The sequence below is a fragment of the Pipra filicauda genome, unplaced genomic scaffold (assembly GCF_003945595.2).
Source record: "Pipra filicauda isolate LSUMZ 115617 unplaced genomic scaffold, ASM394559v2 scaffold85_size2586006_pilon, whole genome shotgun sequence".
Classification (NCBI taxonomy): Eukaryota; Metazoa; Chordata; class Aves; order Passeriformes; family Pipridae; genus Pipra; species Pipra filicauda.
The window spans coordinates 1,007,864-1,033,414 of NW_024105042.1; the positions used below are offsets into that span (position 1 = coordinate 1,007,864).

Below are 25,551 nucleotides of genomic sequence, written 5' to 3' on the forward strand. Positions count from 1 at the left end.
AAGACTGTGTCCCCTTGTCCATGAGAAAAGGCCAACCCTCACCTCTCTACAACCTTCTTTCAGGTAGTTGTAGAGAGTGTTAAGGCTTCCCTTGAGCCTCCTCTTCTCCAGACTAAACACCCTCAACTCCCTCAGCCACTCTGTGTACGACTTACTGTCTAGACCCTTCACCTGCTCCATTGTGCTTCTCTGGACTTGCTCCAGCACCTCAGTATCCTTGGAGAGAGGTGCCCAAAACTGAACACAGCACTCGAGGCGTGGCCTCAACAGTACAGGGGAATGATCACTTTTTCTTGTTTTTAATGCATTACTGGAGGACCAGTTAATCTAAGAATTGCCATAGAAACACGGGGCATTTGGAAGCTTCAACATGTAAGGGTATTACTTGATGTTTGCAGTAAAAAAAAAAAATAAAAAAAGTGTTAAAGTGTTTAGGAATAGGATTGATCTAATTTTGGCTTCAGAAAAATCTGTATGTTTATTCTAAATTGGCCATGCTTTTTCAGCAGTCAGTGGGGAAATGTAACTTCAGAGGGCAGTTCACCTTTCCTGACTTTAGGTACTTATCTTTATCACAGTATTTAACTGTGTGAGGTGAGGTGTCCTAGAAATGTGTAATGAGAGTTCTTCTTCCTACCTATGGAGACACCACTGCCGACAGAACTCTTGGAGTGCATTTCTCTTCATGTCAGGCAACACCTCTGGGAATGATGACAGAACAAATATAAAAGTTGCCAAATTACCTGAATGTTTCCAAGTAAACCTGTGATATTTTATTGAATAAGCTTTATCTTAAATGGCAGAAGAAAAAGCGATAATATAAATATTGAAATCTTGAATAAGGATCAGATATTTCAACAAATAGTACAAGAATATTTCTCGGAAACATAGTGGGTCAAAGGCATTCAAGCTTTAACATGTTGACTTCTTTGAACTTATTGCAAAAAGAAATATGTTTTTTCGTATTGCTTCTAGTTGATCTACAAGAAAATCACCTTCAAGACTGATATTCAGAAACAGTCATATATCATTGGAGGGGAGTGAGAAGCCAACCTCAGATTCAATGGAAGGTGTCAACTACTCGGAACTAACACAGCTGATTCTCTTCAGTGATTACCTGACTAATGCAACTAAAGATTTCACATCCTTATATAAAATTTTTCAGGAAGGTTGGACTCTTTTTAGGTTGTACTTATTTTAAAAACTCCTCTATAGGAATTTTCAGTTAATATTAAAATACTGAGCTGCACTGGTGGATAGTTGCATTTTTTTAATACAGTGGTTAGTGTAATAAAAGTCCTCTCAGTGTTGTGATGACTGGAACAATCTTCCACAGAACCACGCAGGAGTAAATCTGTCTAGAATACTGCTTTCTTTTAAAATAATATCCTTTAAAATACTACTACTCTTAGTTATAATGCTGTATTCTTTCTAACAATTTAAAGCATTCGAGATCATATTTAATTAAAAAAAATTTATTTGATCAAAACGGTACATGAACACGAGGCAAAGTATTTCAAACTTGCAGAGCCCCCTCCATCTGATGGATATTAGAAGCTTTAGTTAAGTCACATGAAAGCATGTATTACAAATGCTTCACCATGTTTGTCTTTCCTCCAGATGGTAATTAGACCTTTTCCTCTTGCATAGCAGTCACGAGCTGATTTGCTCTTTTTGTTTGTGGCTTTCAAATTTGCATTAGTTCACATAGCAGCTAGGATTAGAAATTTATTAAGGGATAAAGATAGCTTTGCATCTCAGTATTGCTCTCAGTCAATACTGGCACAAAAAATGTCTGAACAAAAAACCCACATGTATTGCTGCTTTTCTTTCTGCAAATCCTGAATTTCTTCCTCTGTTTCCCAGGAGCCTTTTTTTTCCAGAAGGGACTTTGTGTTCTCTTGTGATCTTGATCAGCTCTGTAATCTTGGGACCAAATAACTTGTCCTGTAATATGAAAATGACTTATTTTTTAATCTGTTTTTTAATATGGCTGGCCAGCCAGCCAGCAAACCCAGTCCTGGTTATGTGGTGAGCATAAGAAGGAAGTTTATTATGCCTTCTACAACTACTATTAAAAATATACCATACTGAAAACAAGGAACATTTCCCCCCCAGCACACAATAAAGCACAAAAGATAGCACTAAAGACTATTGATTCTTTAGTAATATCCCAAAGAGAGACACTGTAGTGGTATAATACTGGAGACGTGTCTACTAGCAAAAAGGGGAATTAACATATAGAATGTGAGATACCAACTGTTTATTAATGCAAAACTAGACTTTAAAATATTAAGTGATTTTACTGAAAAAAAGCATGTTTTTTCATTGAATAATGTTATTTTTATATTACAACCATGTTTATAAGTTTTTGTGTGTGCAGTGTTCTTCTCTTTTTACCTAGATTTTATTAGGCTATTGTGCGATTCTCATTTTTGAGTCAAAAGAATAGTTGATTATGTGTTGTAAAGTAGAATTTGGTTTTATTTAGGATCTCATCTTGGTACAGTAGCAGTGAGTGGAGATGTAATAATATGTCAATTGTTAAGGCAAACAGCAGCTATTGTGTGTTCAACAATAGTATGTGCAAACTTTGGGCACTAACACTTGCTTATGACAAAATGGAGCATTGTGGTGTGATGCACTTTTTGTCTCAAGTGCCCTGAAATGTTTATTTTTTTGACAGAAGGGACCTTCAATAGCTAATCCACAAAATTATGTTTTATAGTGCACCATGCGAAATTTATGGATTAAGCCAAAAAAGCCCATTACATTAAGTGGACTGAATTGTAGCAGGAAATAAAATTACCTATATGAAAAATAATTTCTGTGGCTTCTGACTGAGCTATAATGTATTTTTCTGGATACAGTATACAGGAGCGACTTAGTTTCAGCATGAGGTAGGGAGTAGCATCTATTCAAATTCAAATGCAGTTGAGGAGACACTGAAATTAGTTTATAAAAGGCTGTTGGATTTTTTACATACCAAGAAGTCAGAAATAGTAATGACTTTATCGTGTTAGCTGTGACAGTGATTCATGGAAGAACTTAGAGCCACAGTTGTCGGTGAGGTATTTTCTTTCAAGAATCTTAATAGTGTTGTGTCCATTTAGTGCCTTTTGATTGGATTTGGATAAAGTTTTTAAAGGTGAGCAAAAATCATTCCTAGCAAACAAGCCTATCTGCCTCTGCTCCATAAGGAGAAAAGCTACTGAGGAGACACTCATGTTGCAGGACAGGTATTCCTGAGCAGTTTTGGGTTGTTTCTGTATCAGTCCTATACCACCTCTCAGTGATGAGATTTGGACAGACCTCAGAGAGAGCATTGGTAAGATATTCATTATTTCAGAACATCCTCAAAGAAGTACAAAAATTGCTGACCCAAAAGTTAGTAAAGGACAATCTCTGAATTTTTGGTAGGTCCTGATAGTTTAGCAGCTGAAGATAAGGGACTGTGAGCCAGCTTTCCTTAGCTGAGAAGAACCTACTCTTCAGATTATTCACAGAATGCTATGTAAAGGACTGTGCAGAACAATTTGCCTTAAGGAATAAGAAATATCTATACACCTTTGGCATTTCTAGAATTTTTGGTTTAGAGCCCGGGTCAAAACAACCTGGGTGTGACTAAGAAATCCTGTGCTTGATTTCAGGTATAAAAGTTTAATCCTCAGAAAGAAGGCACAGTTACAAAAGAAGTTCAGAGAATAGCAGCCTGGGCATTGTACCATGTTTGATACAAAACCCCCACCCTTTTGATACTTTTCCTAGATATTGGCTCAGAGGACCTGTGTGAGGAGCATTAGAAGCTTTGTTCTTATGTGGGTTGATAGTTCAAACTTCCCCAAGTAAAAGAGAGAGTCCTGTAATAATATATAGTCTCAATGCCTTTTTTTTTTTTTTTTTTTTTTTTTGCTTTGTTTTTTCCTTGCTATCATTCATTTTGCACAGATTTGACTTTTGGGATGGCTAAACATTTTTCTACAAGAACAGCCTTCAGACAGGAAGCATTACGAGCCTTTATTTGGAGGTGGGAAAAAAAATTTGTGCAATACCATAAAAACCCAAAGAACAAATGTAGCTGGTCTAGAATCAAGTATCAAGATCAGTGTCAAGCTAATTGTATTAATCTTTCTAAGAGAAGTAGCTGTTATGTCTCAGTCTTCCAAAAGGGATCCAAATGAGAAATCTCAGTCTTTAGTTATGCTTACAAAACGTATGACGGTCCTAGTTTCATTTGAGATTTCAAATTATTCTAATTCTAATTACTTTGTATATCCCAACAATAGTGCTATTTGACACCATGTTTCAAGCACAGTCTCACAGTGTTCTGATAGGGTTAAAAGGTTCACTTGCATAGCAAAAAAAAAATGCAAATTGATTTCAGAAGATTAAGCGGGTTTGTCATAATCTAATGCTTTGGTATGTGCCAGGAATATTTTGAAAACTTCAGATCACAACTGTGTGCTTAGACCAAATGGTAGGTTAATTATTTTGAAGTATCTGGTTATAACGAAGTGCTCTGTTGTGCTGTGAATGTTCTTATAAATTCCGACTTATTCCAGAGGCTGTTCTACTTTACATCAGATGTATAAACCAATTTAAAGGAGGGAGAGGGAAATGGAACACTTGCCTCTAAAAACTGAGTCAACCCTGCCATGCAGTTCACAAGCCCAGTAGCTTCAGAAAGCTATTAATCAATGTTTGCCACTTCTACTGAAATTTCTGAAATTTGAAAATGTTCATTCAGGAAGTGGCATTAAATGTAACGCTATGTAACACTGCTATAACAAAGTAGGAAAGCTCACTGTGTTGCCTTAAGCCAGGATGATTTAGGTTTTTTCTCTTTTCTCTGTTAGTTCCCTTGAAGGAGTTAATATTCCTTTATGTTGTACCAGTAAATTACAGAATCACAGAATGGGTAAGGTTGGAAAGGTCTAACCTTCTACTCAAGCAGGGTCCTCTAGAGCACATTACACAGGATTGTGTCCAGATGGTTGTGGAATATCTCCAATGAGGGAAGCTCCACAATCTCTCTGGGCAACCTGTGCCACTGCTCAGTCGCTTGCACAGTAAAGAAGTTCTTCCTCATGTTCAGGTGGAACTTCCTCTGCATCAGTTTGTGCCGTTTGCCTCTTGTCCTATTGCTTGGCACCACTGAGCAGAGCTTGGTCCATCCTCTTGACACCCTCCCTTCAGATGCTCATAGATATTGATGAGGTCCCCTCTCAGCTGTCTCTTCTCGAGGCTGAACAGGCCCAGCTCCCTCAGCCTTTCCTCATAAGAGAGATGCTACAGACCCCTAATCATCTTTGTAGCTCTCCACTGGACCCTCTCCAGGAGCTCCTTGTCTCTCTTGTACTGAGTAGCCCAGAGCTGGACGCAGCACTCCAGATGAGGCCTCACCAGGGCTGAGTAGAGGGGCAGGATCACTTCCCTGTTATACATACCTATAAAAAAAAATTCCTTTTCCAAGAAACTGTTTGGAATCCTCTTGCTATTGAAGCTTTCATACCACTCTTTTTCCAGGCAAGAAACTTACTGTTTATAAGAAGTAATTTATTTTTAGTTTTGTTTGTTTTTATTTATCACTAGTAACTGAGAACCTTCTCTCCCAGAGAAAGAATGTCTTTCCAGCAGCTCAGCTCCTTCTGGCAGCACTGTGGGTGATTAAGAGCTTTCAGAGAGAGTTAATCATCTTCGTAGGCTTCCTTCTGCCCTTGCTTGAGATAGGTTAAGGAATTAGTTGAAGGAGGCACTCCAGTGTGATTATCCAATAGCTTTAAAATACAAATAAGTGAAGTGAATAAGTAAGTGAAGTAAGTGAAGCTTTCTGAATACCTTATTTCTGGTAAGCTTACAGGTGATCATGAGAAATGCACATATAGAGTGATTTTACTGGTCTGCTGAGTGATTTGCTGATTTCCGTCTCATAGGAAATGATCTTGTTACAAATGCACAGGACAAGGATCAGAGAGAGCTACTTCTACTGTTTGTTTTGTTGCACGCTTCCTTCTCAGTTTTCCAGAATCATGCTTTTGGAAAATAGAGTGCTCGTTACAAGGTTTAACTTGCATATGAACCAAGTTTCAATGCCAAAGAAGGCAATCTGGAACTGCAAGATTTGTCTCCCTTCCTTCCAAGATTGTGGATGTTGGAGGAGCCAGTCTGTCTGGTCTCCTGTAGCCACATGTGCATGTCCAGAAGGTTTTGTAGGCAGTGCTGTGGAAAGGAAAAAACAGAGAGAGGGAACCACGTTACAGGTTATGACGTGGAGACAATAACTCCACTGGAACACTGTTGCACAACAGTGGTGTCAGTTTATTGATAAAACAAGGCTTTCTTGCTCCTATCTGTATCCTGATTGTTATGGCATGTGGGCAATGCCTTTCTGTGTTGTTGATAGACTTCCTACTGGCTAAAGGTTGTGATGATGGGCCCTTTGCCTTGCACTACCATTGCCAGGGAAGTGTATTGTAATATAACGTAGTTTAAAGACATATTATGTTTAAAATTTCAAGGAGTATCTTTAAGAAAGAAGAAATCTATAATTCTTTCTTTTTGGTAAATGTGTTACCTGAAGATCATAGACAAACATTAAATCCTTGTACAAGTAACATTTCAGGAAGTGCTAAACTTCTGGAACTTCAGAGGAGTTTAATCTTCTTAATTTTATTTTGAAACCATGTTTTTAAAATGAAATTGTACTTGCTGTGTATATAAAACCTACAGGATATGCAGCATGTAGCATCAAAACTTACAGGATTTAACATGAGCAGAAGCAGAAGGTAGTTTATTAGGAATGATTGAAAGAGCTTACCCTACCTTGATTTTTAATAGAATAACCATGTAAAAACTGGATCCAAAATGACCTTATTTTGTTGTTACCTAGGTGTTGATATCAATACTCATTTTTCCAGGAGCCTTATTTTTGTCTTTGAGTAATGTGTTTTGATCTCAGTGGTGGTTTTCATCTTGTTACTAGTGTTGGAAACTTTCTTTTAATTATGTATTTTTTAAAAATCTATGGATGAGTTTCGTTTTTAGATTCTTGGTTCTGTATTAACTGTAACCAAAGGCTTTACTTCCCGGCTCAGTAAGATCTACTTGTATAATAATATAGTGGGTTTATTTGTTTTTAATTTAAAATGTTGTATGTGGCTGTGGGTAATTAAAAACATTTATTGAAATATGGTGGTTTTGACTGTATCATGCTGGAATTGCCTCTGCTGATGGTGAAGAGTTGAATAATACTCATTTGTCACATAGGGTGTTGACTCAGACACAGATGATTTCAATTCAGATGACAGAGGGTGTTACAAAACCCAGCTGTCGACTCTGCTCCTCTTTCTACAAGTTGCTTTCTCTGTGGCAGGGATGGCTGACCTATGAAGCAGTTCTTTGACAGCCACAGTTTGTAGCCTAATTTATGTAAGTAAACCAGTGGTGACTTTAAGTTGTTTTAATGCACTGGGTTGGCAACTCCAACAGCTCAGGGGTTGCTTCCTGTGTAAATCATTAGTGCTGGTACACTAGTGGCAGTCTTTGGAGAAGAGTGAAGGACTGGTAGGATGTTTAAGCTGCCTGTACTAATGCATAAATCCTCTGGTTTTGATTCACAGTTAACTTGAGAAAAAATCTCTGCAGCAGTCTGCCAGCAGTTGCAAAGTAGTTGCAAACAACTGCTGGCAAGACACCTTTTCTTGGCTCCAAACGATTAGACTAGGGCAATTTTCTCCCAGAGCTTTAGTTGTTAATCAAATTTGGAGAAAAAAACTACAAGAAACATTAAAACAGATACTCCTCTTTGAGGTTTCCATTTCACTGAGATTGGAAGAATACCATTTACCTTTTTTGAAAAAAGTACATGGTGGACACAGTATGAGCAAAGAAATTTATTGGCCAGGGCTAATTCTGTTGAATAACGCACTCACTCAGGTGTTAATTAGGAAGCTATTCTCACAAGGCTACCAGGTAGGCTGCTTGGGACAGAAGAAAGCAAATGGGTTTGGTTTTGGGTGGTGGCATTGTTGGGAAGAGTGCCAATTTTCCTTGGTTTCCCTTCTTTCCTTTTTAGGATAATACCTTGCTGAGCTCACAAGATAACTCTGAGGATTATGGAATTGGTTTACTTCTCAGTACATTCAGGAAGGCTAACACTGATAGCAGTAGGTGAAAGAGCCTTATTTTAATAGGTTAGAATAATCTCAATTTGAGGTTTGTTGTTTATTCGTATTTAGATATCTACTATGTAAACTTTAGATTTTTGCCCTTGAAACAGAGTTATTTTCCCAAGAAGAACTTAATTCTATTTTTGGTTTTGATTATGGCTTTATATCCTCTTTTTGGAGTTAAAAATAGAATACAGATATCTTCTGTCTAATAAACCTGTGGACCAGATGCTTCTCTTGCCCTTTTTTTCCTATGGCAGGATTGAATTCCTTGCACTACAGCAACCCTGAAATCATTACACTGCATTTAAAACAAAATGCAGAAAAGGATGACCTTTTGCTAGGACTCTGTTTTTACTGCTAAGCATGATCACCATCTTACAGCAAAAGCCAGTTTGATCCTTAAACACTTGTACTTATAGTATCTGCTCAGAATTGTCTATTGTTTACTGTCTGTGCTCTCATTGATTATAATGCCGTGCATCTCCACAATGCAGGCTATTTGCCCTTTGGATCTTCATTGAACAGGCAGCTCTTATCTTCCTTGCTGATAGCATATCACCAATGGTACCAGTTAAGAGCTGAAAATACTTCCAGCATAATGGAAAGTTCTGCTTTTGCCAGGATGACTCATTAATTAACCCCTGGCGCATTCTGCCTGGGATGGAGAGGCTTCCTGTGCCAACTTAAGAAAAAGTTACAGGAAGATACTGTTATGTATCAAAAGATAAACTGATTGGAAGAATTCTGTCTGCCTTGGAGGAATTATGTTTTCTAATACTCTCCATCTGCCTGAAACAAGCTTGGACTCACTGAACAATAGATACTGGAGATGGTTAATATCCTCCTTTGCTATAGGAGCAAACAGACAACTGCCAAGAAGAATAGACTGGTAATAGGAGAGTGTGGAGGCAAGCAGTACATCCAGGAGGCAGTAAATAGCTTTTCCTTCCAACTGACCACAAGCTTTGGCTTTAAATAGGTCACTGTGCAAATGTAGCTACCAAGTGGCTGCTTGGGAGAGAAGAAAGAATAGTCTTGGTTTTGGGTGGTGGCAGGGGTTGGGAGTGCTGTTGGGACCATGAAGAGGCCAGAGGAGACTGCCCTGCATAACACCCTTCATGTGCCTGTCAGACATTGCTGATGGTGAGTGGGTGGCTGGAATAAGGTTTCACTGTCCCAGCCTGGTGTGGATGGAATGTCTGTAACTCAGGACTTCACCAAATTTGTCCTGTGGACTTCAAGGAATCTTGTGTTGCCTTCATAGTGCTGGGGCACGATTTACTTTTTGTCAAAGAATCTTTTCCAGATCTGTAAGATAAAACTGTGTGTCTGTAGCAGACTTGAACTAAGCAGAGTGGTCTGTACGTGAAGACAGATGTGATGGGTGTAAATGTCTCCTGTGAAGAGCTGTAACCTGGCCTAGGAGTGAGAAGCAATCTCCACAACTTGAGATTTGACCCTCAGTAGTTTCTGAGATAGAAAGAGCTTTTGCTGCAGAAATCTTTCTCCCTTCAGAAAAGGGAAGCCATAAAAAAAAGTTATGGAGATGCTCCATTTAAGCTAAAAGCATCGTTTGAACTTGATCTGTTAACATTTGGGCATTTCAGGCTTGACAACTGTTTACTGAAATACCAAAATGCAGATATTTTTAATATCCAGTGGAGTTGCTTCATTGATTTCCCCTCAGACACACACATGTGCAGGTGTGACTTCTGCTTTTTGCCCCAGTGAGTTGCTGCCTACCCAAAATAGAAAAGGTTAGACAGACTTGTTACCTGATTGTCTCTCTTTGGCATGTTAACTCAGTCTGATGTCTGTCTAGGAGAAAACATGAGTGCTGAACTATGACAAGCTTTGCAGCCATGCAGAGTAAACTGGGGGGCATGGTGCGGAAAGGAATATTACTTTGTCCTAGAGACAGCAAACAAAAAGAGAGAGATGAGGAGACTAATTTTGTTAAGACAATGATCATGCTAAGTAGAATACAGGTTGAAACCATTTCTTTGCTTGGGAAACTTTATGGTCTAAATTTGACATAGTCTGTAGCAAGTAACCAAAGAACTGCCAAATGGAGGAATAGCAGCTTGTGTTAAGATCATACACTTAACAGCTTAGTTTATAAATTTCTGTTGAGCAGTGTCTGCAATTCAGCAGCAGAAAAAGAATGCTTTGTGGGGAGACTTCAGTAAAAAAAGGATGGTGAGATGTTTCTGAGTATTCCTTGCAGGTGCAGAACAGAAAGGTTGGGAAGAGCTGTTTGTAGTGGGGATAGAGATATAGATCCACGTGTAAAGAAAACTGCTTAGTTTGTTCTTCGGTGGTGAAGTGACTGGTGGAACTGACTAAATCAATTATTTTCAACGTCTCATAAATTTAATGACCAGTCTAAGGAGGGTCAAAATAACACTAACCTTTTGTTATTTATATAAAATAAAAGTTGGAAAGGAATCTAATTGTCATCTGCAGTTCTTTACATGCTATAGTGTAGATGTCAGCACACTCTGCCATGTTGTGCTACGCTGGTTTTTTCTCCCCTTAAATTGAAGTTTAAGCATTAAAAGAGAAATTATGCAGAATCAAGCTCTGTAGTTTCTCAAAGAAGCAAGATGCTACTGTGATATTCATGGCATGTTGCCTCTACATCAGTAGCCAGATGTGTCTCCTGCAGACTGCACAGATCACTGGCCACCCATAATTGGGAGCTGCTCCCTCTCAGGAGAGTATAGCTGCCAAATCTCATCCCTATTACACACTATTCAAAATGAGTCCACTTGTAAACTTTGCCCAAGAGCTGAAAGGGGCTGACACCCATTCAAGAGTGACCTGGAGAGCTTTAGGGGAACAATTTAGCTATCCATACAGGAGGAGCTAATAGAAAGTATTTTCAGCTTCCCAATCTTCATGAGGACCCTTCCTGAATCGATTGCTGGGCTTTTGACATCAGCACAATGATAAGCAGAGAGCTGGATCTGGTAATGGCAGAAGATAGCAGCCATTAAACAGCAAAATCTGAAGAGGTAAAAGGGGAAAATAACAATTTCAAAGTTAATGGAGACTACGTGTCCAAAATAAAGAAGGGTTGGCTGCTTTTGTTTTATATAAGGTCATCCTCCCCCACCTCCACAATAAAGCACAGGATGAACAATGAGAAGAATATGTTATGGGAGGAAAAGAGAATGATGGAGGGAATAATAATCACATGCAGAGGAAGTAACCAATTAGTATCCCACAATCCTGCTGTTTTAAAGAAATGTTGTCTTTGGTTCTCTGTCTGTGGATTCATAGGGGAAAAATCCCTGAAATTCTGTTTCATTTGAAGGAACTGGGGAAAATATTGTTGCTGTTGATTCTCAGTATTTCAAACAAATCATGAGTATTGATACTTTGAATACTTCATGTAGTGACACATGGAATATTGATAAATAAATATAATGTATTAGATAAACTCCTGTGTCTCATCATCAGCTCTTATGTGTTATTGTGTGTAAATTCATGAGCTGTTTTTTATTTAGTTGGAACATATGTGAACAGCCCTTTACCTGTAGAAAACAATTACAAGTCCTTCTGTGTTCACAGGTTTTGAATGCATTCTGAATCCAAGAAGTATGAGGAAGAGACACCTTCTCTACACTGGGGGATGGATCCTGTATTTTCTGCATTTGCAAGACTCTATATTAAAGATATAAAAGAAATGAGAGAATCTAAACAGGTGCCAGGTATGTATTTATACGTGCTGGTTATGATGCACACAGTATTATAATTGATTTATTCTGTGCTTTTTATCAAAGGATTGCAGAATGCTTCATGAACATCAGTAGTTTTCCATACCCTTAAGCTAAGTGACGTTGGTATCCTTTAACAGTTCTAAGAACAACAGCTTGTATGCGAAATATATGTGAAAAATAAAATGTTTTCATTACAATGGCTTTTCTTTCTCATATATGGATCAAGAATCTCTTAGGTACACTAAGGTAATGTTGTGTTTCCTTTATGTGGCAGTGCTTGTTATATTCTGGTAAAGTTAATTTTAAAAAATCCTGGTCCTTTCTGGCTGTATGTGTTATATCTTTCCACCATCTCTACAACATTTGAGAAGGATTTTATAGCTCTTTGTTGCAAAATTTTGACAATTGATGACATTGCTCTGCGTGTGTATGTTGTGCTTTCCTGTGGATATTAATGTCTTCTAAAACAGAAACAGTTTTTGAGGTTTTGTTTGCTTTATTGCTAGATATGATTGATACATGACATTCTTCCTACGTTTGAACAGCTGTATTGTAAATTCTGACCTCTGTGCTGGATCTTGTACCACACCATTTATTTCCAAGCCATTGTTGGCAGTTGTCTGCTTTGCAGTCTGTTTCCTGCTGGTCTTCGCCGGCGTCACCCACATGTGAACGTTGTCTGAAGTAACGTGGGTCCGATCTTGAATTTCTGTTTTCACTGCAAAGACTTTAAGTAGACCTCAGTATGTTTTCTACTGTAGAAGGGTTCATTACTCCAAACTGAACCTTGACAAGGTGCAAGATTATCAGGGAGAAACACAAAGAACTTAGAATTAATGAGGAAAAGGCAATAAACCCTAAGCAGAGTATGTGTCTTTGGTTTGGTTTTCATGTTTTGTTTGTGTTTTTTCTTTGTATTTTTTCTGTCCACAGAGACAAGGTACATCTGTTTGTCTCCTTTTGAATATGCTCTGCCTTGTAGGGTTTGTTATTCTTCTTTAGTTTTCTTTAACAGCAAGGATAGCAGCACTGCTATTTTTGCAGAAGTGAAGGACTGGTGGTTTTTTTTGCTCTTCTTGCAGCCATTTTTATGTACATAGGACTTCACAAACTGCAAACCCCAGTATATATATATGTATGTATATATGTATCTGTCTGCCTGTCTATCTGTCTATCTATCTATATCTTTGTCAGTCTCATGGTGGAAGACTTTTGTCTTAAATCTATTGTATGAATTAGGCTACAGGCTGTTGATGTTTGTCTTACAGTGAGTACTATTTAGAGGCCTTTTTAAACTGTCTTATAACAGTCTTATAGTAGTACTGGTGTAGCAAGTGCATCTGGTAAAAACTGTTCTGCTTCAATTAGAGATATTCTGATTGTTTTCAAACAAAATACAAAACATAAATGTCAGCAGAATAGGATCGTGGTTTGGACTTGGACAATTGTACATACACATGTAAAAATGTATTTAGAATAATTAACCTTATAAACACCAATGAACATTTCATGATAGCAAGAACAGTCCTCAAAAATACAATACTACTCTCTTTTTTTACCTCTAAATTACCTGAATTTCCCTTCTCACTTCCCTTCCTGTTCTTTTACTTAAGTGAGTTGGCTTCTGCTTCAGAAACTCTTCCAGTTTTGTTTTCTCTTTTCCCCTAAGATGATCCTAAGGAAGTGGTATCTGTTATGTCAAGATACCAGCCTTTACAGTTGGTGCATGTGAGCTTTCTCCACTTCCTGTGCACCTGGCATTCTGCACATCTAAGCTTGCTTGCAATCCTGTATAATTTTCTAAACCAAACTTTAAAGAATAAGATAAAATTTCACAGAACAAACATCCTGATTTTTTTTTAATTCTCCTGGTGCTGTGTATATACCAAACCAGATACCCTTCAGCATGTCTTATTTATTAGCAACAAATGATAGCACAACAGAAACACTAAAAAAAAAAAATATTTTGGGGAAGGAAGAACGTAGGTGTTTGTTGTCAGTGTTTCCTGCCTTTAATGGGCTTTTAAAGACCAGCTGAAGCTAAGTATATGATTGGCTATAAATCAGTCATTAAGTAATGGTAATTAAGAATGAATGACTGCAAAACAAAGAGTTGCAACTAGGAGGAATGGAAAGAAATACAGACTGAATGTCAGGAAAAACATCCTTAGAATGACATCTGCTAAACCATGGAGCGGCCTTCCCAGGAAAAAGGTGGGATACCCTTCACTGGGATTGTTTATATCCTGACTGTACAGATTGCCATGAAATGGTCTTGTATTGGCCCTGAGGAAACGGACTAAATGACCTAATGAGTTTTTTCTTTCCATTTTTAAGCATTAGGATTTGATGCCTTTATGACTAATGCCGTAAAACAACACGGAGGAAAGCAGTAAGCCTGGCCAATTACTCTCCTGCTATAAATGGTGACAAGAAGGCTGGAAAACCTCCCAGATAAAAACAGCGATTGTGTTGTCTTAGAGGCCTTGCAATGAGAGTGGGTGTTAAACTCAGTTGTAACACATAATCACATCATGGAAATAAGCTTTTCTCAGAGTTATCATGCACTACTGCATTGTGACAGCTTATCAACAGGAGAGGGAAGCTACAAATAGCATAAAAGGAGGTAATAATAATTAAAGCAATGTCAAACAGCTCAGTGCTCAGTAATGCTGGTAAAGACGTGAACAGCACCTGCTCTAGAGAGCTCTGTATCTATAGGCCCTTGTACCCTTGCTGTGGCTTCCTGTTGTGGTAAGAGCCTAGTGCTGTATGTGTTGTTTACTGGGTTATTAGGAGCCTCAAAGAACATGTTTGTCCGTAGCTTCAAATGTTTAGTATATTTTTATTGCTACCAATATGGGCGTAATTTGAACAAATAAGCTGGCAGGAGAAACAATTTATACCTCGAAGTCATCAAGTCCAACAGCTTTTAATAGGTTAAATATGATTTCGTCTTTCAAATTAATTTGAGTAGTTTCTTGGAGAGTAAGGGTGGAGTTCTATGTGAATTTATGGGGATGGAGAGTTTTATTCAGTCTCTGTCATTTGCTAAAACTCAGCTTACTAACTGGGAAATGAACATAATAACATGTTGCTTGTTTGCATAATCAGGAGCTTGGAGTCTCTGCTCTACAGACTTACCCTGAAACCAGCCCAGACCTTTTATTGAGATGTTGTAAGATTGAATGAATAACTATGTACACGGGGAGCATCTCCATTGAGGGTTTCTATAACAGTGTCCTGGTAAATGAGAGGAAAGTGGACAGACCTGCCAAACATTTTCTATGCCAGACCTGACCACTGACTGCATGATTAGTACAGCCAAATCTACAATGAGAGTGATAAATGCATCCTCAAAACATTGCAATGGATTTTCATGTGCAAAACTTGTGTTTATGATCTGCTTGGCTGATCACTTATTATTTCTTCTAAAGCTTTTGGATTTTCTCTCTATCTTGCATGAAGAAAGTTAATTTCAGGCTCACTTAAGGCTGTTAGCTATGTAGGACAAGTTATTTTTGGATTTTGGTTTTGGCTTGTTTTTTTTTATACAGGACTTTTTTCTGACTCCCTTGCTGCCTTGCTTCTCTTTCCCTTTGTAAGAATAACACTTGCCACAGTGTATAGAGCCAAATGTTCCCTTTCGAGTCCCTTGAGTTATCTAGTTTTCAGAAGACAGTTATTGAACATCCCAGATGGCATACTTCGGTAAAGCAGCAGTATTCAAAAGCTGGAGAAAACACATGCACTGAAAACTAGCCAGCCCAGGGTATATTTGGAGCTTATTGCCCTATCATTCTCCTGATAGTGCACTGTGAAGCCTCAGTGTATAATGTTTACATTGATGTTTGTTAACAACATTTGTCATTCTCTTGAAAGGGATTACAGAATGAGGCAACCTCAGTGCTGTCAGAGTCCACTGGGCTCTGATTTCTCACTGTTTCCTGGACACGTTTCTATGTGTTATTCAAGTTATCTTTATAGATGCACAAAAATAGCTTTGAAGGGATGTTTTTAGAATGTGTTTTTTTTTCAGAAACTGAAGTTCAGGATGCAGTCCACAATGACTGCAGTAGTGTACTCCTCAATCTGAGAGGGTTGTTGCTCTCACCCTGCCCCCATGGCTCCTGTTCTTCTAGAAATGAAAGACAGAATTATGTTAGTTTTCCTTTCAGAGGCTCTGCCTTAATCAGGAACAGCTGCATTGTGAGAAGCTCAAAGTGCTTCCTTTGTGTTCTATTATTTATTCTGAAGCCTGATGAAGATATAAAAAAAAATTCAAAACCAACAAACAAACAACAAAGCAAAACAAAACAAAAACCCAAATGAAACAACAAAACAAGAAATTAAAAAAACCCTAGTGCCTGCAGCTGTTTTTCAGATCCAAATGTGCAAGAAAATGAGGTTAATGAAGTTTTGACACTCTATAAAAGCAAGCTTTTGGTATCCCAAGTGGAACTGATACTTTTTCCTTTTAGTGTTCCTAGTCTTCAGTGTCCAGGGAATTTTTCCTGTGTAGGCATTGTATAATTTCAGATTTATTAAATATGTAAGAAATTATGTTTTTTACTGATAAATGTGAATGTGTAGGGTAGGATCTTGAAAGAAATAGTTACACTAATCATGTTCTATGTCTAGGTATATTCTTTTATAATGGACATCCAGTAAGACAAGTGGATGTTGTCGGGACAGTGGTTCAAACGAAGGAGAGAGATGCCTTTTATAATTATGGAGGTAAGGAAAGTTTCTTTCTTTCTTCTTGCAGTTATCAGCCTTCTAATCTTAGTTACTGTTGGAACTGAAAGGCTTCCTTATTTGATCATTGTCTGTTCTTGAAACAACTGTGCTCTTATCCTAATACAACGTATATCAGATTACTTGGCAAATTTAGGGAAACTACTGTTTATCTTCACTTCAAAAGTAGAGAATCAAATAGTTACAACAGAGTAACTGGTTCATTTGGGGTCATATAGCAAATCCTAATTTTGATTGTTGCTTTGTCACTGGACTCCACCACCTTTCTCTCATATATATGGAGTTCCTTTGGTCAGGGACAAACAGATTTAACAGTGCCTGCAAATGGGAAATCACTTCTTCCTCTTTTGAACCTTAGAAATCCCTTCTGACTTCTTGTATGTTTTGTCATATCTTGGAGGCGGCTTTTAATAGCTTTTTAATAGCAGTCAGGAGCTTGTTTATGTTTAGATGCACAAGAGTCTTAGCAAATCTAACTCAAGCATCATAGTACCAGTCCTTGCCAACACCAGCTGGGAGTTGTCTCCTCCCTATTGCTTTTCCCAGCATTCAGACAGTTTTATTAACATGGAAACATCTGATTGTCATTTTGTTCAGCTGTCTTTTTCATCTGGAAAAAAAAACCAGAGTGGAGTAGTGGTGATGTGGCAAGTTTCAAAAAGTGGGGGGAAGTGACCTCTCAGTAGGAAGGGGGAGGCAAATGCACAGATCCTGTTGAAGCCCTTGTGCCCAGTGTCTTCCTCTGCCGCGGGTTTCCACCTGACAGAGGTAAGTCATGGAGTGCCTCTTCTTCCAAATTCCCTTGCTTATAAAATTGAGTCAGCAGCACTTCCTGGGCCCACAGGAGTGTTGTGAAGATACAGGTGGCAACTTAACCAGGTCCCAGGTTCCACAACACCTGCAGTTGCATCATACTGCTGCAGAGTAGCATTGGCTGCTAGTGCATCCAACATACCCTGCACAGGATGCAGCTGCTGAGAGTTGACTCTGTGCTCTCCTTGCAAGTGTCTTAGTGTGAATATTTTCTAGATTTTGTTTTTTTAAGTCTAATTTCTGAATGTTTGTTATTATCTCGCCATTATGCTAAATAATAAGTTGTCAGTAAATATTTTGATGAACGAGATTCTCTGGCACTTGAAATGGCACAGGGTAAACAAATGCCTAAGTTAAGAGGTGGAGATGTAATTGATGATGTAATGAAGTGTTGAAACGTAAACTGAACTTCAGCTATTGTTCTTTTATTGCACTAGTATGCAAATACAGTTATCACTTCATGAGAAGACGGAATCAAAATGACCAAGGCAAAACAATTCTGTGGACAAAAGTTTTCGGTGCTATCCTCAGCATCTGTTTAACAAGTAATCCTGTTGAAAATGTTTGGCTGGGGCGGAAAACAGAGGAATAGAAATAAAAAGAAACTGTGGAGTACTGGGATTGAGGCCTTAGTGTTAGATCAGCCAACCTTTAAGTGCAGCTCTCAGTGAGCCTGCTTCCTGCTGTCCTGTCTCATCCAACTCCACGCTTTGTTCCGGCAGTTCCTGGTTTGAGCTTTCAGGCTACCTGCCAGGTGCCCTTCCCCAGCCCGCCCTCCCTTTCAGTCAGGCCGACTCCAACAGTGTAAAATTTTAACTTCTTAGACAGTTTCCTGATTATAACTTCTTGCATTTCTCAGTTCAAGACTCCAGTTTGTGAGTCATGGATCAGGCATTGCATCAGTTGGAATGCCACACACTGCTCAAGGCTTGCTCACTTTCCATCTGCTTAAAAGTGACTTACAAAGCAATTCTCCCTTTGTACTTTTTCTCTGATAGGGAACTGAAATGTCTTTGTGTCACTGCCACTATGCCCCCCCCATTTCCTGTCTGTCTGCTTCAAAATACACACTACTCACTTTAAAAAATCTTAGGTCCTCTCTGCTGTAAACCAGAACTGGTGATAAAATAATAATTGTAAAAGGGAGTGAACTGACTCTTTCCTGTCTGACACAGCATGTAATTTTTATTTTTTTAAAACCTGATTTTGACATTTTGATTTGATTGTTTATTGCTATTATTATGATCAGCTAGGAGGAGGATATCCAATTAAAATGTAGCTTTGACCAAGCTTATATTTTAGCTAATGCACCTTTCTGACCTCTTTTTCTCCCTCCTTCCTTTTTAACAAAATCAAACATCACATGTGGTTTTCCTTATGCTCCAGAACCTAATTGAAAGGATGAAAGGCACTTGCCTTAAAAACAAATGAAAAAAAAATCTTACCAGGATCTCAGTAGGTTCTGGCAGGCCTTACAAGAACCATACCCTTTTTGTCATAAAGTAATACAAATGAATGCAATTATCTTGTTTAAAGTAGCTTTGACAGTGCTACCCCTTAAATAGTTAAGTAAGAGTCAAAAAAACCAAATCCAAACGGACAAGAAACAGGGAAGAAAAAAAAAAAGGCAAACTTACAAAAAACCAAATAAACAAAACTTTAAACCCAAAGAGATGAGGAAGGGCGGCACAGGGAGCACAGGAAGTTTTCAAAAGCTTGTAGACCCTTTGAGTGCATTTAAAATAGATTAACATTCTCCTGTCTAATTAGAATACAATTGCAAGAGTTCTCATTCATCTGTGCTTCAGGAATTACTTGTCTTTTTGCTCAAAGCTTTTATTTATGAACTGGCAGACTTTATTTCAGCACCTTGCTCTGCTACCAGATTCTCTGTATGGTCACATACTGGTCAGTCTCTCCAGGACTTCAATTTCAGCTGTTATGTTGAGGAGGAGGAGTGTGGCCTCCTAATCCTTCAGTCTTGTTTGCTTGGTTTCCAAGCCCTTCTTAGGAAGTGTGTTTCATTTGGTGCAACAGCCAGTCAAGAGCTCTTGGAACATCTAGAAGCTTCAGGAATGTAATAGTGAAATGTCATCTGCCCTGTTTCTCATTGCTGGCTTGCATGGATGGCTTTGGCATGGTTTATGTAGGTTCTGACTGCTAAAATAGTTGCTGTCTCTCTATACCAAGAGAGGAAATCCTACCAGTTAGATCGTTATCTGTGCTCTGGTACAAAGTTAAAGCTGCTGAAATAGTTGCAGACACAGGAGCTCAAAAGAGGGATAGAAAAGACGAACATACTTTTGTGATGGAGTTTGGAATTGCCTGCATCTTATAAATGTTATATGCTTTTAATAGTAATGTGCAGCTAAACTACTGGGAAACAGGAAGGCAAGACAATGATTTGAAATTAGACCCCCTAAATAGGGAGATTGTTTCAAAACACATGAGACAATGCAAAGGCATTTTGCTTTGATGCTATGGTTTCTGAAGGAAGTGACTGCAGGTACCAATCAGCACCTTCCTGGTAAACATTGTTGTTACTTTTTTAATCATGGATCTGGTTTAAGGAGCAGAAGAAAATTGCAGGTTTCCTTTCGTGAAGAGTGGAATCTGAGTATTGGAGATGGTTACATTCAAGAAGCAATGTTGCTTGGAACGTTGGCTGGATGATCCTTGGCAGACATTTAGTTCCTTTCTATTTAGAGAGTGTTTGGTGAACAGGCCACCTATATACAGTCTCTCGATCTGTAGTACAACTGATTCTTCTGATAGGTTTTAGTTTCCTTTGGGTTTTGTCTTTTTCTGCTGTCATTGACAATGCAGTGCCTGGGGCAGAAATTATAAAACTTATTTTGATTGGCTACTGGCAAAACAGGAAAAACTAGACAGCTCCCATGCTCGGGAAAAGGTGTTGAGCTTTTTCCGCAGCGGAAGTGGCATGCATGCCACCATTACCTATAGTTTAAGTTGGGAATTCCTGGCCTAGAGCAGAACCATGAGCATGTGCTGTCTTCTGTCCTTCCTGGTTAGAAGAGCTGCCTTTCTGCTCCTCAGACATCTTCTTATACAGGAAAGGCCAGCAGACTTTGAACACAACATTAGCACGGAAACCAGTGCAGCAGCACTTCTAGTTTATTCACATGGTTGTATCCCCCAATGTTAGAATGCTGTTTTCTCACTGTAACAGAGATGCTTCTGTGGTTTAATCCTGGTTTCCTGTTTGAATTTGTCTAACTTTGGCTTTCAACACTGGTTCTTCTTCTGACCTTGTCAATGAGATTAAAGCCCTTTAGTATTCAATATATGTGTTGAAGCCTCATCATTTAAATTAGTGCTTGATCTTTTCTTGAGAGTATACCTGTTACTTTGGTGACCATGCACATAAACACATCTGGTGCTGAGCTACTTCCATGATTGAAATGACTGGGGAAATTATTTCAGAGGTATAAGTGGGGTTAGACACCCACTTTCCCTTTCAAACTGGTTGGACTGAGATTTCCTTGGCAGTTATCTCCCTACATATCTATGTATCTTCACTTCCCGGAACGTGTCTACCTGCTTTCCTACTCTGTAATTCTTGATTTATTTTTTTTATTTTTTTTTGCAGTGGATGATAGTACTGGAGTTATAAATTGTATCTGCTGGAAAAATCCCATGGTAGGAGAAACACCTTTATCAGGTAATTTATCAAGTAAATAATTCCTCTTTTGATGGTGCCTTTTTTCCTAGGTCTGTCTTACATAATTTCATAAGTGATCAAACTTGCAGAAGAGCAAACTCAACTATGCAATTTTTTTTTATTTATTTTAAACCATTACATCCTACAACCTGGTCCATTTTAGGAATTTTGTGTTAGTTTTTGTGTTGTATTCAATGGCCAATAAAACCATCACATTATGTCCTGCCCTGCCTTTTCCTTATCTGAGTAATATGATATTTAAATTCTATGCTGTGACATTGTTCAGCGAGTTCTCTTCTTATAGTTCTTTTTGTGACTTCATCTCGTGAGAAACTAGGCTGGAAATATTCCCCAACTTCTGTTTCCAAAGTCAATCCATTGACCTTCACTTGTGATACAGTGGTTTCAGGATTAATCCTCCCTTTGTATTCATATTCTCCTGCTCACACATACACTGTCAGCGATGAACTTGAAAGTAGCTTAAAACACAGTGGGAGGATGCCAGCAGTCTTTTACAATTTGGGAAAGTCCTAAATGTGCAGTAATTGTGCATTTGAAATTAATCTATTATTGCACTCACTAACAGAACAACTCAATAGTTTCTGACTTTCTCTTTGCTTTTTCTCCCACCGTTTCTTATAGATCAAAGTATGAAATGCTTTCTACTTTGGATCTTTTTGGGAGCCCATGTAGTAGACTGACAAACCTAATATGGAGCTGATCATATCCTACTGAAATAAATGTTACTAGTGTCATCTGCAGTGTTAGAGATACATATGCATAGAATGGAGAAAGGAAAGGATGTAAAAGTTAAAAACTCTGATGTCTGTGGAACAAGCCCGTAATTCATACACAGATGATTCATACTTATATTTAACAATGATATGACAAGTGATACAAACAATCCCAACTGGAATCTAGAAGACAGAGCGATTATGTTCTGGCACAGCTCTCCAAAAAAAAAATTAAAAAAATAGGGGAGACACATTCAAATCATTTTTTTATGAGGAACTTAAATTCATTAAAAGGAATTGCATGAAATACTGCCTGAAATAGAATGAGAGCCCAGAATGCTTGTTTCAGCTTTGTGTTCTTATTTTGCAAGTACATCAGTAGTGTTTGGATGGACACTGTGTTAATAATGGAAACTTAATTCATTTGTACCTGCTAAAAAAAGTTCCTAGGTGGCACAGGAAACTTTCTTCCAACCTTTTGTAATTGTGATCAGAGATACTTGGATCATTCATCAGGTTTGAAGTTATGAAGGATTTACTGTCCTGCAAAGATGAGTTATGTAAATATGAAGTTCTGTCAAGTTGCTACACCGCAGTGTAGACATTGAATTGCATCACATGAATGGTTTGGCCCCACCTCAGATGACTCATTTGTCTTTTATATAAAAGATTCAGCAGACCTTTCTTTTCCCCTCTCATCCTCTTAGCATGACAAAATCAAAAAACCACAAACCCCATTAATTATTCAATTTTGCAACCCATCTACGACATTTTTCAGGGGTAAATCCGAATCTCCTCCCTTCTGTACTTTCCCCAGGTGAACTATTTAAATAAATATAATACTGTAAACTAACTTTGTCACCAAAAAGTTTTGCTACCCAGGACACATGGTGCCTGGGACCTTATCCTTTTTTGGGTCTCGTGATACATAGGTGGATGAATGCAAAAGGACAGTCCTCTTGACTTTAATGCCTGATCCCCTTTCCCTCACTGCTTGCAGGTCATCCAAGCACACCCAGCAGTCTTATTGTGTTTGAACAGATGAAGAAACTCCAAGAAACAGTGAGCCAGAAAACCAAGCTGGAGATCGGGGATGTTGTCAGGGTCAGAGGTCACATCCGAACCTATAGGCAACAAAGAGAAATTCAGGCTTCAAGTTTCTGTGAGTGTTATGAACCAGGGACTTATGTAACTCAGTTGTCTGAATCTGTGAAACTGTCTAAGCTGTATGTAATTAATTGAATATTTTCCACTTTATTTTCTGGCATCTCATTTTTCTAAAGAGATTTTCATCTGTGTATCTTTATTTCAATTTTAGCAGTGTAAGGTTAGAAGACACACTACTTAATGTGTGGGATTAGATTGCCTGTAAATAAGGCATTCCTGGAAAAACCATAAAAGATGATTAACGTGCTTACAAGAATGCTGTGCAGATACTGTGGTTGGATATCTGTGAGAGTGACTTGCTCTGTGTTGAAGCAGACCAGCTAAGCCCATGGGAAAGGGGCTGGTGACCTCTCATGTCCCACTTCATCCAGGGAGTTATGCTTTGGGGAAGTGTCTGCTGTTTCTTGCAGCCTGTACCATCCATTCCAAGGGCAGGCAGCAGCATATGGGCAGTGTTCCACTGAAGCCTGGGTTCTCCTGAACTCCCTGGCTCTGCAGGATGACTCAGTCACCTTCAGTCACCCAGGCACAGATCTGCATGCAGGTGCTGCCTCTGTATCTGACAGCTCTTTGGGCAGCAGGGCTCTGCAGTCTACTGTTTACACCCTGGGAGCTTCCAGTTACATAACTTCTTCTCTGTTCTGCATCTGTGCTGTTGTGTAAGAGTTGGTTTTCCCCAGTGAAATCTTTCAGAGGTAATACTAGAATTATTTCTTTGGTGGGGAGAACCCTGTCTTTTAAAAACCCTTGTAATTCAGATAAAAAGTCTAGATTTTTCAGCTCTAGCTAAAATTTGCGAGGGAATTCAATGCTCTTTTCCAGACAGAAGATTTATGAATATATACAGCCCATTCAGGTGCTGGTAATAACACCAAAGAGAGCCATGCAATCAAATAGTCTCTAAATTGCTCTCACTTTGGCCCAAATAAAGCTCTTTGCTATGTGTTAACTTCATTTAATGGATGAAGGCTGTTGAAAGGTAAAATGGAGATCATAAATTCTGGTTAAATAAGTTGTCAGACAAAAGCATAATCTGCAATGCACCACAACAGACCATTTACCTCCTAGTAAACTGTAAAAGAAGGAGTAGCCTTTGTGGTTTTGTTTTTGTAAAAACAATGGTGAACAACATTTGCCAATTTAATACTGGCTGTGAAGCTCTGTTGTGCTGCCTCAGGTTTGCTTGCTTAAAAAAATTGATAGAGCACTCCTGGCCAAGTCTGTGTGTTCTTTTTGCTCCTCCAGATAAAGTGGATGATCCTTTGTATGATGTTCAGATTTCAAGAATGCTGGAGCTCCCCTGTCTCTATAGAGAAGTTTATGATAAACCTTTCCAAGGCCCTGAGGAAGGACAGAGGTAAATGCAGTATCCAGACTAGTCTTGGGGTAAAGTGTGGGATTTTATGATTCTTTTTTTGTTATTGTAATAACTGTAGAGAAAGATAGAACAGGGCCCAACTCTGATTTAGACTCTGCATAAACATACAGTAGCAGCTTGCTTTTCTCCCAAATTATTGATGATCCATACAGATGAGACACCTGTCCAGGTATCTGAGAAGTGAAATGTGATCAACCAAAGTGAATATTAGGAAGGTAGTAAAAAAATGTGTATAGACCTCTTGCATCTAGTGAGATAAAATAGGATTTTGAGCAAGATTTGGGGCTGAGGTCAGCAGAGAGGATGGAGAAGTGTCCCTTCCTGATTTTATTTTATATGTAAGGATAAGGAGCTATTCCATTGAAATGCTCTGCTGCCCTTGTCATCATCAAATCACAAATACATGGCCTCAATAAACTGAATCAAACATCCATTCCTGTATTCAGTTAAGAGTAGCTGAATGCTTGTTGGGAGGTCTGATGCATGTAGTGTGGTTTCAGAGACTGCAGATCTTAAAATCACAAAACTGTTACAGCAAATGATTGAAGAGGAACAATTGAATGTTTATGCATATAAAAAGATTTTTATTTAATTAAGAATTTAAAATAAAATTCTCTAAGAATAATAAAATATCTTTTGACCTTTGAAATCAGTCTAGTGGGCTGACTCTAGGTAATTGTTCTAAAACCCATTTCTTGCCTTTTGACGTATTCTGTGTATCCTTGTAGTGGCCTGGAGGGTCAGAATTTCTCAATCCATATGCTGCATGAGAAAGTGCAAGGCTTTCTATTAGAAAACAAAATTCAGACCTTTTACCAGCAGGAGCTGGAAACAATTGATACTCTGGTGTCACTGGTGGATGTGCATCTACCCAGTCCCAGCTGTCAGGAGGTGAGTGAATATACCTGCTCAAAGTTTTGGGTGGAGGGAAATAATACCATATCCTTTTTTAAAGCATAAACAGATAAGAGACTGGTGTCTAGGATTCAAAAACCACAAGTGATTTAGCTTTATACATGAATTATTTACAGAGCTTGAGGAAACCTTGTCACTTTAGACGAATAAAACCGGGCTGAACAAAGCCATGTAAGGACATTCAGTTATTAGGGATAATCTTGTGTTA

At 38.5% G+C, this 25,551-nt stretch overlaps 1 protein-coding gene across 3 annotated transcripts in view; it reads left to right on the forward strand.

The window, feature by feature from the left end:
* STN1 (STN1 subunit of CST complex) overlaps positions 1–25,551 on the forward strand; it is a 42,466-nt gene that overhangs the window by 4,872 nt on the left and 12,043 nt on the right. For 2 of the 3 annotated variants that reach the window (XM_027738769.2, XM_027738770.2), the window contains exons 2-7: positions 11,748–11,887; positions 16,538–16,633; positions 21,078–21,149; positions 22,884–23,045; positions 24,296–24,407; positions 25,157–25,319. In XM_027738769.2, the coding sequence (XP_027594570.1) occupies positions 11,755–11,887; positions 16,538–16,633; positions 21,078–21,149; positions 22,884–23,045; positions 24,296–24,407; positions 25,157–25,319 (738 nt within the window). In that variant the 5' untranslated portion in view covers positions 11,748–11,754. Of the gene's footprint in view, positions 1–11,747; positions 11,888–13,623; positions 14,523–16,537; positions 16,634–21,077; positions 21,150–22,883; positions 23,046–24,295; positions 24,408–25,156; positions 25,320–25,551 lie in introns of those variants that run through there. The other variant, XM_039390691.1, reaches the window with a different exon arrangement.